Source organism: Euprymna scolopes, chromosome 6 (genome assembly GCF_053919585.1).
Source record: "Euprymna scolopes isolate OS-2025 chromosome 6, ASM5391958v1, whole genome shotgun sequence".
In the NCBI taxonomy this organism is placed as follows: Eukaryota; Metazoa; Mollusca; class Cephalopoda; order Sepiida; family Sepiolidae; genus Euprymna; species Euprymna scolopes.
Genome location: NC_136487.1, coordinates 139,549,109 through 139,564,454, shown reverse-complemented (window position 1 = coordinate 139,564,454; position 15,346 = coordinate 139,549,109). Strand labels below are relative to the sequence as shown.

At 35.0% G+C, this 15,346-nt stretch overlaps 1 protein-coding gene across 1 annotated transcript in view; it reads right to left on the bottom strand.

The window, feature by feature from the left end:
- The window catches only part of LOC145278332 (monocarboxylate transporter 9-like), a 50,989-nt gene extending 36,888 nt beyond the window's left edge, over positions 1-14,101 (bottom strand). The window contains exons 1-2 of the mRNA XM_080130624.1: positions 13,851-14,101; positions 8,102-8,248 (exon numbers count right to left, since the gene is read on the bottom strand). Coding sequence (XP_079986750.1) covers positions 8,102-8,248; positions 13,851-14,076 — 373 coding nt within the window. The 5' untranslated portion in view covers positions 14,077-14,101. The remainder of the gene's footprint in view (positions 1-8,101; positions 8,249-13,850) is intronic.
- Positions 14,102-15,346: the final 1,245 nt, after the last annotated feature.

The following is a 15,346-nucleotide window of genomic DNA, read 5'->3' as shown; positions in this document are numbered from 1 at the left end:
TTCATAAATGACCTCCCCGACAAAATTGCCTCTGAGATGGGTATATATGCTGATGACACCACACTCTATAACAGACACGACAGGAAAACAAATGAACATATATCTAAAGAAATGGCAGAAACTCTAGAAGATGACCTCCATTCTGTAGTGGAATGGGGACAAAAATGAATGGTCACGTTCAATGCCGCCAAGACTAAACTAGTTTCATTCAATAATTACAAGAAACCTTTTCTACCACTTATAGCAATGGTCAACGACTCTTTATCTGAGAGCACGTCTTTCAAGCTCCTTGGTCTAACGTTCACAGGAAACATGAGTTGGAATAATTACATCGAGGGCATTGCCAGGGCCGCTGCAAGGAAGGTGGGCTCTCTCTACCGCGCTAGAAAACTACTAACACCCGAAAGTATCCTGTACCTCTATAAGGCAACCATTCGCCCATGTATGGAGTATTGCTGTCATATTTGGGCTGGTGCATCGGCTACTAGTCTCTCGCTCCTTGACAAGGTTCAAAAAAGAGTAGCAAATCTGATAGGCTCTGAACTGGCATCTAAGCTTCAGCCTTTGTCCCATCGACGAAACCTTGCATCCCTCTGCCTGTTCTACAAGTATTATAATCGTGAATGCTCTGACGAACTGCAAGCACTTGTGCCCCCACGACGTGAACACCCTCGAAAGACCCGACAGACTGTAAAATCCCACCCCCATATTGTAGAAGTCCCTAGATGTAAAAGATCTTTCTACTCCAGTAGTTTCTTCCCCAGAACCGCTAGACTTTGGAATTCCATTCCAGGTCCCTGCTTCCCCAACTGTACTGACGTTCAAAAGTTCAAGTGCAACGTGAACCCACATCTTGCTGCCCAAATCCCTACATAGTACCCCAGTAGTTGTTGCCCCTGTGAGTAGTCCCCTACACCAAAGTGGCAATGTGTCTTGTATGGGGTGAAAATGTAATAAAAAAGAAGATATTGTCATAACAAATTCAATGTAAAGTGAACTTTATTTATATTTTTTACGAAAAAATATTTGGGAAACGCGAACTGAATTCGAACCCGGCACCATAGGATTACGAGTTTTCCGAAAGAAAAGAAAGAACTCTCACGATTATCTTTCTCTAAACCAAACAGAGACTATTGTTATAATTTTTTTCTTCATGTGCAACCGTAATTTTGTTGAAGAACAGTTTGTTCATCATTTTTTCGGGTAAATTAATTAGAACTATTTGTTGTGTGAATTTGAAAAAGTATTATTGTGTAAAATTACGTTGTTGAAGCAGTTTATTTTGCAAAATCTGTAGAATTATGATTGCTAAATTGTATGAACTTTGTTGAAACATTTATTCTTGCAAAACTTGACATTTTTTAGGCTAAAATGGAACAATTGGCTGAGTTGGCGAACGTGCTAACTCTTAGCATTCAGGAACAGTAAAAAATGACACAACAATACTTAGTGCAACAACAACAACAACAGCTATAACAACAGCTAAAACAACAGCAAGAAATAATACTAAAATCTTTAGAAGCACAACAAGAATAAACAAAAATACTTCAACGCCAAATGTCGACTCAACAAAAGAATTTGGAAAAAATTATTTCAAATTTCGACAACTGAAAAATAAACGAATTTTTCTGCAGAGGGTATTTCAAACTCTTTTATCGGAATTTCACGACTCTCCCGATACTGGCGTTACATTTCCAGCATACTATAGAAGGTATGAAACGATTTTACAAAGAGGTGTTCAGACTGGACCGACGAAGAAAAAGTTATGCTGTTACTTCAATAACTTGATACTGACGAAAACACCAAGTATGCTAACTTAATTTTACCCAAAAATCCGGAAGCAGTGACCCTTGAAGAGACAATCAATGCTTTATCTAGAATATTAGATAAAAGAGATAGCCTTTTCCACTCTAGATATAAATGTTTAAATTTACAGAAATCGGAATCTGAAGATTATCTGGAGTATGCTTGTACTGTAAATTGCTTATGTGAATCATTTAAATTAAATGAAATTTCTGCGGATTTATTTAAATGCTTGATCTTTGTGCAGGGACTCACATCACTAAGGGACAAATATATCAGATTCCGGATCCTGACAATTATGGAGTCGGACCCAAATATAATTTTTCAAAAAGTTACGGAGGAATGTCAACTTCACATTAATATCAAGAGAGATAACACCCGCATTGAAGAAAAAAGGGTTTACAAGGCACAACATGTAAAAAGGCAAAGAACCCCTAGAACGTACAAGACCGAAGAACAAAAAAAAAAACCAGAATGCACACGGACCAAATTGTGAATGCTGCGGAAGTACGAGACACACCAAAAAGACCTGCTGGTTCAGGAATAAGATATGTTACGAATGTGGATTCAGAGGTTACAGTGGAACGTACTGTGACCAGAAGAAAAAGCGAAAGACCGACACAGTGAATTCGCTTAGTACAAAGAAAGAGAAAAGTTGCGAAACGCGTAAGTATGTCGATGTTCACATAAATGGACATCCTGTAACATTACTCCTGGATAGTGGTGCGGACATCAGCATCATAGATGAAGATATCTGAAGAAGGATAGGTCGACCTGAACTAATGGAAACCAGCAAGATGGCGAAGAGCGTGTGCGGCAAAAAGTTGGAATTCAAAGGAGAACTGAGGTGCAACGTGACATTTGGTGGTCAGACACACAAGTCCAAAGTGTACATTGTACCAGGAAGAAACACAAGTCTATTTGGAGTGGATTGGTTTGTCCTGTTTAACTTATGGGAAAGACCAGTTTATTCTTTTTGTAATAGGTTAAACACAAAGAAACCGAACCAAGTGGAAGGCTTCCTGGACGATGTAAAAGCAGAATTCCCAAGAGTTTTGCTGAAGAACTTGGACAGTGTGAAAATAGAAGCCAAATTCGAAGTGAAGAAAGATGCCACCCCAGTATTCAAACCTAAAAGAAATGTACCTATATCATTGATGGACGCAATCGAGAAGGAGTTGGAGGGACTTTAACAGTTAGATGTGATTGAAAAAGTTGACCATACGGATTGAGCCAGTCCGACTGTATATGTGAAGAAAAAGAATAGCAAAATTAGAGTCTGTGCTGGTTTCTTCTATCGGCAGAAGATCTATTCTCAAAACTAAACGGAAAAAGAAAAATTCCAAGACAGACCTCTCGGACGCGTATTTGCAAATCAAGGTCAATGACGAATGTTCAAAGTACCTGTGCATTAACACGCATAAGGGTATCTTCAAGCCAAAGAGGCTTCCTTTCGGCTTAAAGGTCGCCCCTGCTCTCTTCCAACAGATAATGGATATGATGCTCGCAAGCTTGGAATTTACAATGGCATACCTTGAATATGTCTTGATAAAAAGCAGTAATTTGCACGAGTACAAGAAGCACGTCAGAGAAGTACTTAAGAGAATAGAGGTGTTTGGTTTCAGAATGAATCCGGAGAAATGTGATTTCTTCATGGAAAGGGTCAAATACCTGGGTCAAATAATTGACGAAGATAGACAAAGGCCAGATCCACAACAGACCGAAGCAATCGAAAAGATGCCTACCCCAGACTCAGTACCAAAACTACAGTCATTTTTGGGATTGGTACAATATTATGTGATATACATCCCTAATGTGCATAATTTGAGAGCTCCTCTTAACGAGCTACTAAAAAAAGGCAGTAGATGGAATTGAACAAAGAAATGTGAATCTGCTTTCCAGAAAATTAAGAAATATCTACTGTCAGATCTGGCATTAGCGCATTTCGATCCAGAAAAGGAGATGGTACTAGCAACGGACGCCAGTGATTACGGAGTTGGTGCTGCATTACTCCATAAGTATAAGGATAGAACAACAAAAGTAATCGCCCACGCGTCAAGAACTTTGATTGCAAGTGAGAAAAACTGCAACCAGATTGAAAAGGAGGCTCTCTCGATAATATTTGGAGTCAAAAAGTTTAACCGTTTTCTCCATGGACGAAACTTCATATTACAGACGGATCATAAACCGTTAATTACGATATTTGGATCGAAGAAAGGCATACCGCAAATCGACTCTAGTTTAAGAGGGAGCATGTGTCATCAAAAAAGCTAGGACACGCGGATGCACTGTCAAGGTTGATTCCAAAAAGATGAAAACGAATGTTCAAATTCAATGTGCAATATGATCTGTGAGCTCCCGGTAACTCTAGAAGAGATTAAAAGAGAAACTGCAAAAGACGTTTTCATAAAGAAAATGAAAAATCAAGTATGACGGACGGAAAGACATAAAAAGGTAGGGCAAATTACACATTTTTCCATTTGCGAAGATGTACTCATGTATGCTGATAGAATCGTAATTCCACAGGTATTCCGAATAAAAATGCTAAAGGAATTTCACACAGGTCATTCTGGCATTTCCAGGATGAAATCCCTAATTAGAGGTTACGTGTATTGGCCTGGTATTGATAAATAGGTGGAAAACTGTGTCAAAGCGTGCAAAGGATGTCAGTTAGCAGCCCGAGATCCTCCAGTAAAAACGATCCCGTGGCCGACGACGGACTTGCCCTGGTCACGTCTGCATATTGATTATGCCAGACCCCTAAATGTTATTTTTTACTTAATTGTAGTGGACTCTCTCCAAATGGCCGGAGATATTCAAGATCAGACATCCAACGTCAAGGAACACTGTAAGTGCACTTGACGAAATTTTCTGTCGTTTTGGTGTACCAAAGACCATAGTGAGTGACAATGGTACAGCATCTACAGGTTACGAATTTAAAGAATTCTGCAACTAACTGGATATACAACACATCACGACACCTATTTACCACCCTAGGTCGAATGGGTTAAAGAAAAACATGAACATTGACACAGATGAGCGAACAATACAAACATTTCTAGCGATCTACAGAGTAACCCCAAATCCAAACAATGATGTAAATTCATCCCCTGCAGAACTTATGTTCGCCAGAAAAATTAGATCCATTTTCGATCGACTCCTACCGGATAAAAAGAAAGTTGCTAGAAAAGAAAATTTTAATGTAAAGTGCTATTCCCCAGGAGATATAGTTTATTTTTAAAATTTTCAAAGATGGGAAAAATCATTAGGTGGACGATATCATTAAGAAAAGAATTGGGAACATGGTATATACTATTCAAGGCCCAAAGTTTTGTCTGTAAAAGTCATAATAATCAAATCCGTTCCATAATTTCGAAAATACAGAGGAAATCCCTATGGAAACGTTGTGTGACACATTTGACATTCCAAAACCGGCATGTATACACGAACCCATGAATGTATCCCCTGAGCCTACCATACGGGTTGGACAGAATTCTTTACCGCAGGAAACTCTGACCAAAAGGAAAAGCACACGTAATAGGAAAGTCGTCTGGCGTTTAAGCCCTGATCCTAAACGGAAGCGGTATTAAAGCTAAAATCGGGAAGATTTCAGCTTCAGGGGGAGGTGTTATAAGGGACATAACTACGTATCGAACCGGATACGAAATAGTATATAAAAGAGCTATCATTTTAAAGTAGGGGCGTCTTGTCTTGTTTGTAATCTAGTCTTACGTTTTAGTCTTGCAATCTTGCTCTGCAGCCTTGCATCCTAGCAGTCTCGCGTCTTCCACTCTACAAGTGTACTCCGGTTAACCAAGCTTCCCAGGGACGAGCGTTTAGCTCTCACACGCTAAATTCCTTTTTCTTTACCTTCATTTATATTTGTCTAACTTCAAAATCAAGTAGCCATTTTGTATTTGTATTATTGCGAAGTACTAATAAACCTTCTTTTTGTTACGCATCCCACTCGGCGTATTTTGTCATATTATTATATACCGTTGAAACAGGATATAACACACACAATGTGGCTTGTGTCTACTAGTATACATTGATGGAGTATTTCTTTATAAAAACTAGTATTCGCAAATGATAACCCATCAAAGTAATAACAAAGGTCAATATCCCGAAGTTCGGGGATCTGACGATAACTATTGTACCCAAATATTGGAAACGATCCATCTTAAACGATTCATTTAATATACGTTATATGTTTCCCACTATTAGTGAGAGGGGTTCATGCCTTCCCTCTTGTAGTCTAACATAATTAAATGCAAATAAATGTTCTCTAAAAATCGTTGAGTATTAATCATTTAGAAGTTGAATGTTCAAGTCTTTACAACAGTTGGTTGCAACTAAGAAATAAATAAAAGGAAAACACAGTTCTGGCCGACGAAACGAGAAAAAAAGTAGTCCAATATTTCATATAAGTTCTTAAGTTCACCAGAAAGATTTTTGTGTTCAAAATATAAACCAAGATGAGAATAGGAGTCAAAATAATCCAAATAACATTAATAATTACTAAACAATAAGAAATACATTATATACGATTGTATTTAAATTCAGTTGAGTCGATTCCCTATTCGGTGTTAATAGAAATATGTAAATTTAGATTAAAAACGGTAATTTCGACGTAAGGTTAGAATGTAGTATATAAACGGGTTGTATATAATACACTGACAATACAAGGAACAAATAATATTTCTCTGTGGATTTAACATCGGCCAAACAAATCTTGGTCTTGCATTGATTGTCTTGGAATAGCTGTAAGAAAACTCACCCCAAAGAAATCAGAAGTCTCGTTCGTACTTTCATAAAAACTTTATTCCGGCTATTTACTCATTGGAAAAAGTGAACGTTGTTTTAATATCTTCATCTCATCTATATTGACCCGACAGCGTAATTAAGTGCGCTGGGCCATTATCGATTTGTCACCAGCTTGTATCCTCTCGACTGTCTCTCTCAAACTCAGAATCTCATTTATGGTTGAAGCACCGGGACAAGCAGAGAGTAGTACGTTGTTTGGAAGGTGTAATTTCAGGGAACGTTTGTTATAATTAACCAGCAGAGTGTTACCATTATCATCCATGATAAGAGTCTACTAGTCATGATGTATCGAAATAAAACTAAGCTAGTGAGGGTTGACTTCATGCGTGACAGGGAGATAAATCATCTCGGAATGATATCATGGATGCATGATTCAAGTCTTAGACATTTCGATCTAATAAACTCACTATAAGATTATATTTTGATCATTTTATTTCAGTTAAAGTTCTCAGAAATCAATGGGCTCCCATTCTAAAGGCTAACACTAAAACTCTTTATGAAATACATAGATATTTGACTATTCCAGTTCTCCTTAACCTCTCAAATATTAGGTCAGTAAAGAAGTTTAGAATATAATTTTATTCTCTCCAATTGACTATTTTAATATGTTATAATATACCATTACTTAGCCATACAGAGGAGATCCTATTTAGGCTGAGAATACTATGTAGGTTTGAATATTTAGTCAGGGCTGACATCTAGGGAAATTGTCCTGACTATTTCAGTAGAAGTTTTCAGTAATGAATGGGTCCCTTTCTAAGAGCTAATAATTGAACTCTTTATGAAGTACATAGATATCTGAATATTTAAGTTCTCCTTAACCTTTCAAACATTCAGTCAGTAAAAAGTTTAGAACATGATTTTATTCTCTCTAATTTACCATTTTAATATGTTATAGTATATCATTCGTTTTGGTCTCTTGGTGTTACTGGGTTCAAGGACAAGAATTCATCTAGTCTGGTGGAATATCCAACTTCGTGCTGTTACTTAAGAAAATATCACTTGAAGAAGGTGCCATCGTTCATCGTAAAAGACAGTGTGGGTTAGCCATACAGAGGAGATTCTATTTGGGCTGAGAATAGTATGTAGTATTTAATATTTTATCAATGCTGACATCTTGGGAAAAATGTCCTGACAAACCCCAGTAGGCATTGTGTGAAAAGAATATATTTTAATGGCATGACCACGTTGAAGAATAGATGATAGTTCTTGGATTAGTAGAGAAATAACAGTTGGAGTAGTAAAATGATTTGGTAGAGGAAGGCTAGTGAAAAAGTGGAAAAAAGTGATGAAGATCGACTATAGAGAAAGACGGATCGATAGTCTTTGCTAGAAATAGATTAATTTGAGAATCGATTTTTAAAAACACATGAAAAATGATTTATTAGATTGAATATGATGACTGTGATGACTATCAAAATATATTTTCATAAACAGAATACACAATGAACATCATATACTATATTCTTCTTACCTACTAAAACTCCGTATGTGACGATCAGCGTTTCCACATTGGGAGTAAAAGCGCTGGCAACCGCTGATGCAGACGAAACGATCCCCGCAAGCATAATTACCTGTCTATGGCTTGTTTTACACGCCATCAACGGCAAAGCCAAGGGACCTGAAATGCGCACAGAAAAATTAACTGGCTTTATAATTCATGATACGAATTTCTTTTAGGCATGTATTTTTTTTTCAACTTAAAATATGTACAAGCTATTTTAGTTTGTATATATTGCAAATGCATCTGTGTCAATCGTGCATGGTTAAATTGTATTGTTGAAACTTCAAGATTTAATTAACCACATGGATGGAAGGTATGCTTTCATCTAAGTAAACGTGTAACATGATGATATGTTTTCTACTGAAATATTAATTTATTCATTTACTTAAATTAATCACGAAGTAATTAATTAAAATATATTCATCCATTAAAGTCAATCATAGAATAAGTAATTGAAAGAAGCGGGCCGTCAGATAATTTACGAGCGCCATGCATCGCTTTATCTAATTTTTACGAACGATTAATAAAAACGTCATATTCCTTGTGTTTGATTGATAAATAAAAACGTATCCATTTATATTACTAACTAACAGCAGTTTTTAAGGTCACGATGACATCGTAATTTGAAAATGTTATATTTTTTGTATATGATGCCAAATGAAGAAAAAAATGCTCCAACTAAATCTTGTTATTACAATTTTGAAATGTTTTATATTCTTGGGTTTGATTTGTAAATTATTAATTTGGATATTTTTTAATTTTCATGTAATTAATGTCAACAAAGAAAAATAGAAATTATGTTGGAAAATGTAAAATATCACAATAGTGCACCCATTTTATCTGATACATATATTGTCGAATTATCTTACCGACGAGTAAGAGGTGGGGAAGAAATGACGTTAAGGCTTGCAACAAAATAGCGTCGTTGCTTACAAGTAATCTTTTCTTGTAACGATAACAAACAGGTAACGTAGACACACGTGTTTTCTGTCTGAAAAGTAAACATTAACTACCAAATAGAGACGTGGTGTAACATACTTTATACACCCAAACTCTCGTTCAGCGAGATTTGACGAGACTGGTATGTCTATATAAAGCACCAAATCCGAGCAACCAGTTTTATATTACATAAAAACGGTACAATCGTCCAACATTAGAGCGTGTTACTTCCTCCCCCTCCCCTCCCTCGATAAGTTTCACAATTCCAAGCTCTCACAATACTTACCAGTCAAGAACTACTAAGACATACTATCTTTTCTATAAGACATTTCCTACATATTGTCGCCTTGTTTAAAAGTCCAGCTTTTGGTGTAAAACAAAGGCTCTACTAAGTCGACAAATTGTAAGAAAGCATGAAAGGAGAAAATGTTTGTGACGAAACTCGTCTCGATTAATAGTTCTCGATAAAAGAACCGAGTTAAGAGAAAACCGGCTGAACAATCAAAAAGATAGTCTTAGTGATCGAAGTCGGCGTCCGATCGAAAGTAGAAATTCAAATGACTAAGAAGAATTATTTCGAAATTTGACCTTCTCTATACAAAAAAGCAAAAATTTCATTTGAAATTCGGAAACGGTTTGATAGACACCTTAACAAGTGTTTCGGCTATTTTTATTTAACCTTTGTATCTATCACTGTATATTTATTAGGAGAAAACCTCAAAATTGTCTTTAACGGTTGTTAGCTTGGCGTCATTATAAATATTTCGGTATTTTATTGTAGCTAATGAGTTTCAATTCCTATTTTAGTGAGTAAATATTTTTCTGAATACTCAATAATTACTTAATATTGTGTTGTACTAATATAAATACTAACATAATAATACAATATTACATAATATTAAATGATGACGTGAATGATAGTGCGTAAAATGTTGGTGATGTTACAGAAAAATTTGAACATCACTATTGTTCTAATATAAATACTAATATAATACCAGTTTAAAGCAATATAATACCATGACCAATTAATACATATTCCATAAGTTGTGATAAGTTAAATAGTTATATATTATAAATGCTAAATTCTTTTAATTAGGCACTATTTAATATAACAGAACATTTAACATTAATACATATTCCATAAGTTATCGTAAGTGAAATAGTTTAGGTTTTTATGAAATACAAGCATATTATAAACGCTCAATTCTTTGAATCATGCATAAATTAATATAACTGAAAACTTAATATAGAGCAATTTTATTCTGTTTAACATTTTGTATCTAATTTATTGTTATCTTCTCCAATTGAAAAGTATATTTTCCAAAGAATAATATGCTCATATTACTCACTGAGTTCTCGAGAATATATATTCTAAAATTAATAATGATCGGTTCATGAAAAGTTAAAAATTAAAACAAAAAACTTATATATATATATATACATATACACACACACACACACACACACACATACATATATATATATATATATATATATATATAAAGCTTTGGGTTTTAATTTTTAACTTATGCATAGATCGTCATATAATAATTATATCATTCTGACTGACGTTAAAATCATTTAATAAGAATAAATGTTTAAATTCAACTGTATCTCTCGCGGTTGACGGTAGCCGAATAGTTCGGGTTCTTGCTAATGAAGCCGGACATGACTTCTGTTGCCGGGGTTCGAATCTCTCGACTGTCCTTAATCATGACACTCTGCACTGATGATTCCGAAAGGATGAAACACTAATGTCTGTAGGTATTTAATAATTATTATAGTAAATAATTATGTCAGCCCCTTGAGGAAACTTGTTTCTTATAGCTGAGCACTTTCAATTGTAATAAAGTCGGTCAACTTAGCTCATATGCGAAGATCGCCATATAATAATCAGATCACTCTGACTGACGTTAAAACCAGTCTAAAGCAATATAATACGATAAGCAGTTAATACATATTCTATAATTCATTGTGATCAGTTAAATAGTTTAGGTTTTTACAAAATACAAGCATATTATAAATGCTAAATTCTTTGAATTATGTAGTAATTAATATAATTAAAAATTTAATATAGATCATTTTTTTCTGTTTATCACTGTGTATCTAACTTATTTATAAATATTTTCTTTATATATATTTCGTTTGCCGTCTCTCTATTTACACTTTGTAAATCAGTGTAAACTGCTTATTTCCGAACAAATATTTGTTATGGAAACAAAATTAAGATTATGTTGTAGTGCAATTGTTTCTATTGTTGTCATCTGTGAACAGAATAACCATACAGAATATGTTGCTAGGGTCGCTGGAAAGATGGTGTGTTCCTTCTACCGCTCCAGAAGATATCTCACTACTGATGCAATTCTCTATCTATATAAAAGCCAAGTACGTCCAAGGATGGAATACTGCTACCATATCTGGGCAGGAGCTGCTAAAAACAGCCTATCCTGCCTTGACAGAGTACAAAATGGACTTCGTGGTTTAGTGGGGGATGCCCTTTTCTCTTCCCTGCAACCTCTCTTCCACAGAAGAGACGTTGCGAGCCTGTCTTTGTTTTACCATTATTTCCATGGCAAGTGCTCGCCTGAGCTCCAATCTCGCCAATTTTTTACGAAAAACACCCGTCTAGCTGAAGCCACTGTCAAAAATTTTCCCCACTCTCTATCTGTGCCTAAATCAAAACGTAGATTCCATGAACACAGCTTCTTTCTTAGAACAGCACGCCAGTGGAACTCTGTTCCGTCTGCCTGTTTCCCACCTGACTACAACTTGGATGTCTTCAAATCCAACGTAAACAAATTCCTGATGAACCGCCCCCTTAAGTAGACACTTCATGAAATCTCAAAACTAACGTACAAAGTACTTTACATGCAATAGCCCTTATCCCTGAGTGGCTTCCGGGCCTTGATAAGTGGTGACCTCCTTGTAAAAAAAAACCCCAAAAAACAGAAATCCTGAAACTTCAGTTCATTATTTTGTACCCAACCTTCCCTAAAATGAGATCTTTGTGGATGTCTTCGACACGCATCTCTCACAGTCTGTTGGTAAAATGGATAGTGAATGACCTTTTTTTTTCGCGTATTAGCGTTTTCACAAAATTTATTTCCTTTTCTTTCTATCACATTATACAAATATATTTATAACTAGCGGGGCGCCCGCCCTTGCCGAGTCGTAAAATGCGCTTAAATATATTTTAATTAATTATATTTTATAATTATTATTACAGAGTTAATTCTCTATTGAATATTATATTTTACCCAATAATTATTACTGATTTCAAAAGTTAAAAAAAATGAGTGGGTGCCATCAGATAGAATCGAAGCTTAAACATTTGGCGCCACAGCCACATTCCCCATCTTTTTAGTTATCGGCAGATAGATTCGAAAGATTTAAAATTAAACCACTTCAAGCTATGGATGAATTTGCTCATGCGCAAAAGTAACAGAAATATGTTGCAAGTTAAAATGAACATTTTGCATTTGAACTTGCTATCATATTTCTAGACGTGTTATTTATCCATCCAAACAAAGATTTTAGTCGTTAGAAACCATTCTTGGTGTATGATTACTATTTTCTGTTAATTTCCGTGTTATATAACCAGGAGTTTAAGAAATTATCGGTTAAATATTTTTACACAGACACACACATACAAACATCTACATTTTTTATATAGATAACAGATATAAAATAACAAATTAAAGTAGTCAATCAAAACTCTCTTTTCATTAACTACAACCTCAATGAGTAAGGAAAGGCGAAACTCTATTCTCAGGATTAACTACTTAATTTTAATTCTTACCTTATGATTTTGAGTATTTAGTAAGTCGCATCAAGTATATTTTTATATCTTTGGTATGTTTTGACCAAGAATTTGAACCTAGTCTCCAAATGTATTAACGGACACTTTTACTATTATGCAAAATTCATTTAAATTATTAAATTATTGACGGATTTAATAATAATAACACTCGATTCATTCAGTTACAGATATGGTCATATAAAAAGATACTGAAATTATTATGATCCAATGTTAAAGTTAGAAGTACTGGAAAGCTCGGGAGTTGTTTTTGGCTGTAATATTGTGATGTAATGTAACAACCTAACATCCCTTCATAGATGAAATGAACTATAGATATATTGACCCTCTCACGTGACTGAGAGAGAAGGAAAAAAGACAGGAAGAGAATAAGAAAAGAGGTCGAGTAACTCTTATTTCACATGTATTCCCTTGTAAACAAACCCCTTTGTCTTTCACCCATAACCCCGTGTTTCTTGCTGTATTCTTATTTAAAGTAAGGATATAACAAATGCTATCCAGATGTGGCAACAGTACTCCATCGTTGGCCGTACCTGGCTTTTATATAGGTAGAGAATTGCATCAGGAGTAAGATATCTACTGGAGCGGTAGAAGAATCCCACCATTTTTCCAGCGACCTTGGCAATCAGGAGAACTGGCAAGCTTTGTTTTTGTTTTTTTTTGTTATTTTTTCGGCTGTAATATTGTAAATTTATTTAGAAGTAAATTCAAACAAAATGTTTTCATTGTCTTTGCTATTGTGTAAAACGAGAACTATGTACCTGTTTATTCTGCATATCGTACGAAATGATAACTTTTTTTTATATAAATGTAGTTTTGTATTCGTTTTAACATAACACACACTCAAATACACCTTGCCCTTTTATTTACACATTTTATTTACACATTATATTTGCACATTTTATTTACATATTTTATGTACTTTAGTGTTTTAATAGAGATTTTTTTTTCAATTACACTTACCACCAAACATCGTACCGCCAGCAATGATTGACCCAACCAGTGAGGTTTTGGAAATTGATTCATTGTAAAGGTCAAGCAGTCCTAAAAGTATTACCCCACTTGTACTTGTTATTCCAGTTATCGTAAAATTGGTCATAAAAGCTGCAAAGCATACCGCCCAACCCCAACCACCATCTGGGGGACGTAATTCCATCTCTGGTTCGGTAACAGTTTTTACGTCTGGCATGCCTTTGGTATTTCTTATTTTGAATGACATCCTGCAAACACACAAATATATATTATATAATTGATGATGATAATGATAAATAAAAAACAACAACAACAAAATAATAATAATAATAATAATAATAATAATAATAATAATAATAATAATAATAATAATAATAATAATAATAGAAAATATTTGTGGACTAAGCGAAACGTATTCTCAAGAGAGGTTTGCTTTCAAATCTAAAACTAAATGAAATACAACAAAAAAACAAATGATGGAACATGCTGGAACTTCATATATAGAATCTCCAGATGTAGAAGACCTGCAAAATTCGGACGCAAGAAACATGGACATCGAGATCTATGAAACAACAGAACTTTACGAGAATAAAGTAACTGAAGGAGAAAACTTATGAACGAGAATAAAAACAAACGGATCCAACCTTAAGGAAGCAAGAGTGGAAGAAATTTAAAACTGAAACAGAGAAAGTTAAAAAAGCTTCTTTCATACATCCCAACACATACCATTACAGACCTTAAAAAATTAATTTATGCAGGTGCCAAGCCAATAAGTATGAAGTTGAAAGTAGAAAAAACGAGGAAAGAAAATAGATTCTCAAAACCAGGATGGGAAGTGAGTCAATAAACTTAAAAAGGAATCAAAGCGGTAAACAAAATGAAAACGACTGGAAGAGGATGGAAAAGTAGAATTGTAGAAATGTGACAAGCAGGAGAGACTCAGCAAGAAACAAGAAGAGTTGAAGCAAAAATAGCAGTAAAAAAGGAAGATTAAGACAATGCTGATAAAAAATCTGAACCGTGCAAGCAAAACAGGACTTTTGAAAAAAAAATGAAAGCACTTCTATCAGGATGTGAACGGAGAAAAAACAAAAATAAAACCGGATCCAACAAAATCAAAAGCTACTGGAAGCAGATATGGGAAAAGCGACAGGGTCATAATAAACATGCCAAACGGCTAAAAGACAACTCTTAAACTGGAGGGCAGTAGGCCACAACGGAATACACGCGTGCTGGTTTCACGGCACTACATGAAAGACTAATTTAGAACCTGGAAAGATGTAGTTATGAAGCAGACATGTCAGAATAGATGTCAAAAGGTGTAACTGGTGTAAAAAGACTCGGAAAAAGAAAACATCCCCAGTAACTACCGGCCAATAACACATTTACCTACAATGTGTGTTCCAAATCACACCTCTCATCACAGCTAGCAAGTTCAGAAACAATTCTCCTCTAAGCCCATCAGTTGTCGATGCCCAATTGCTACA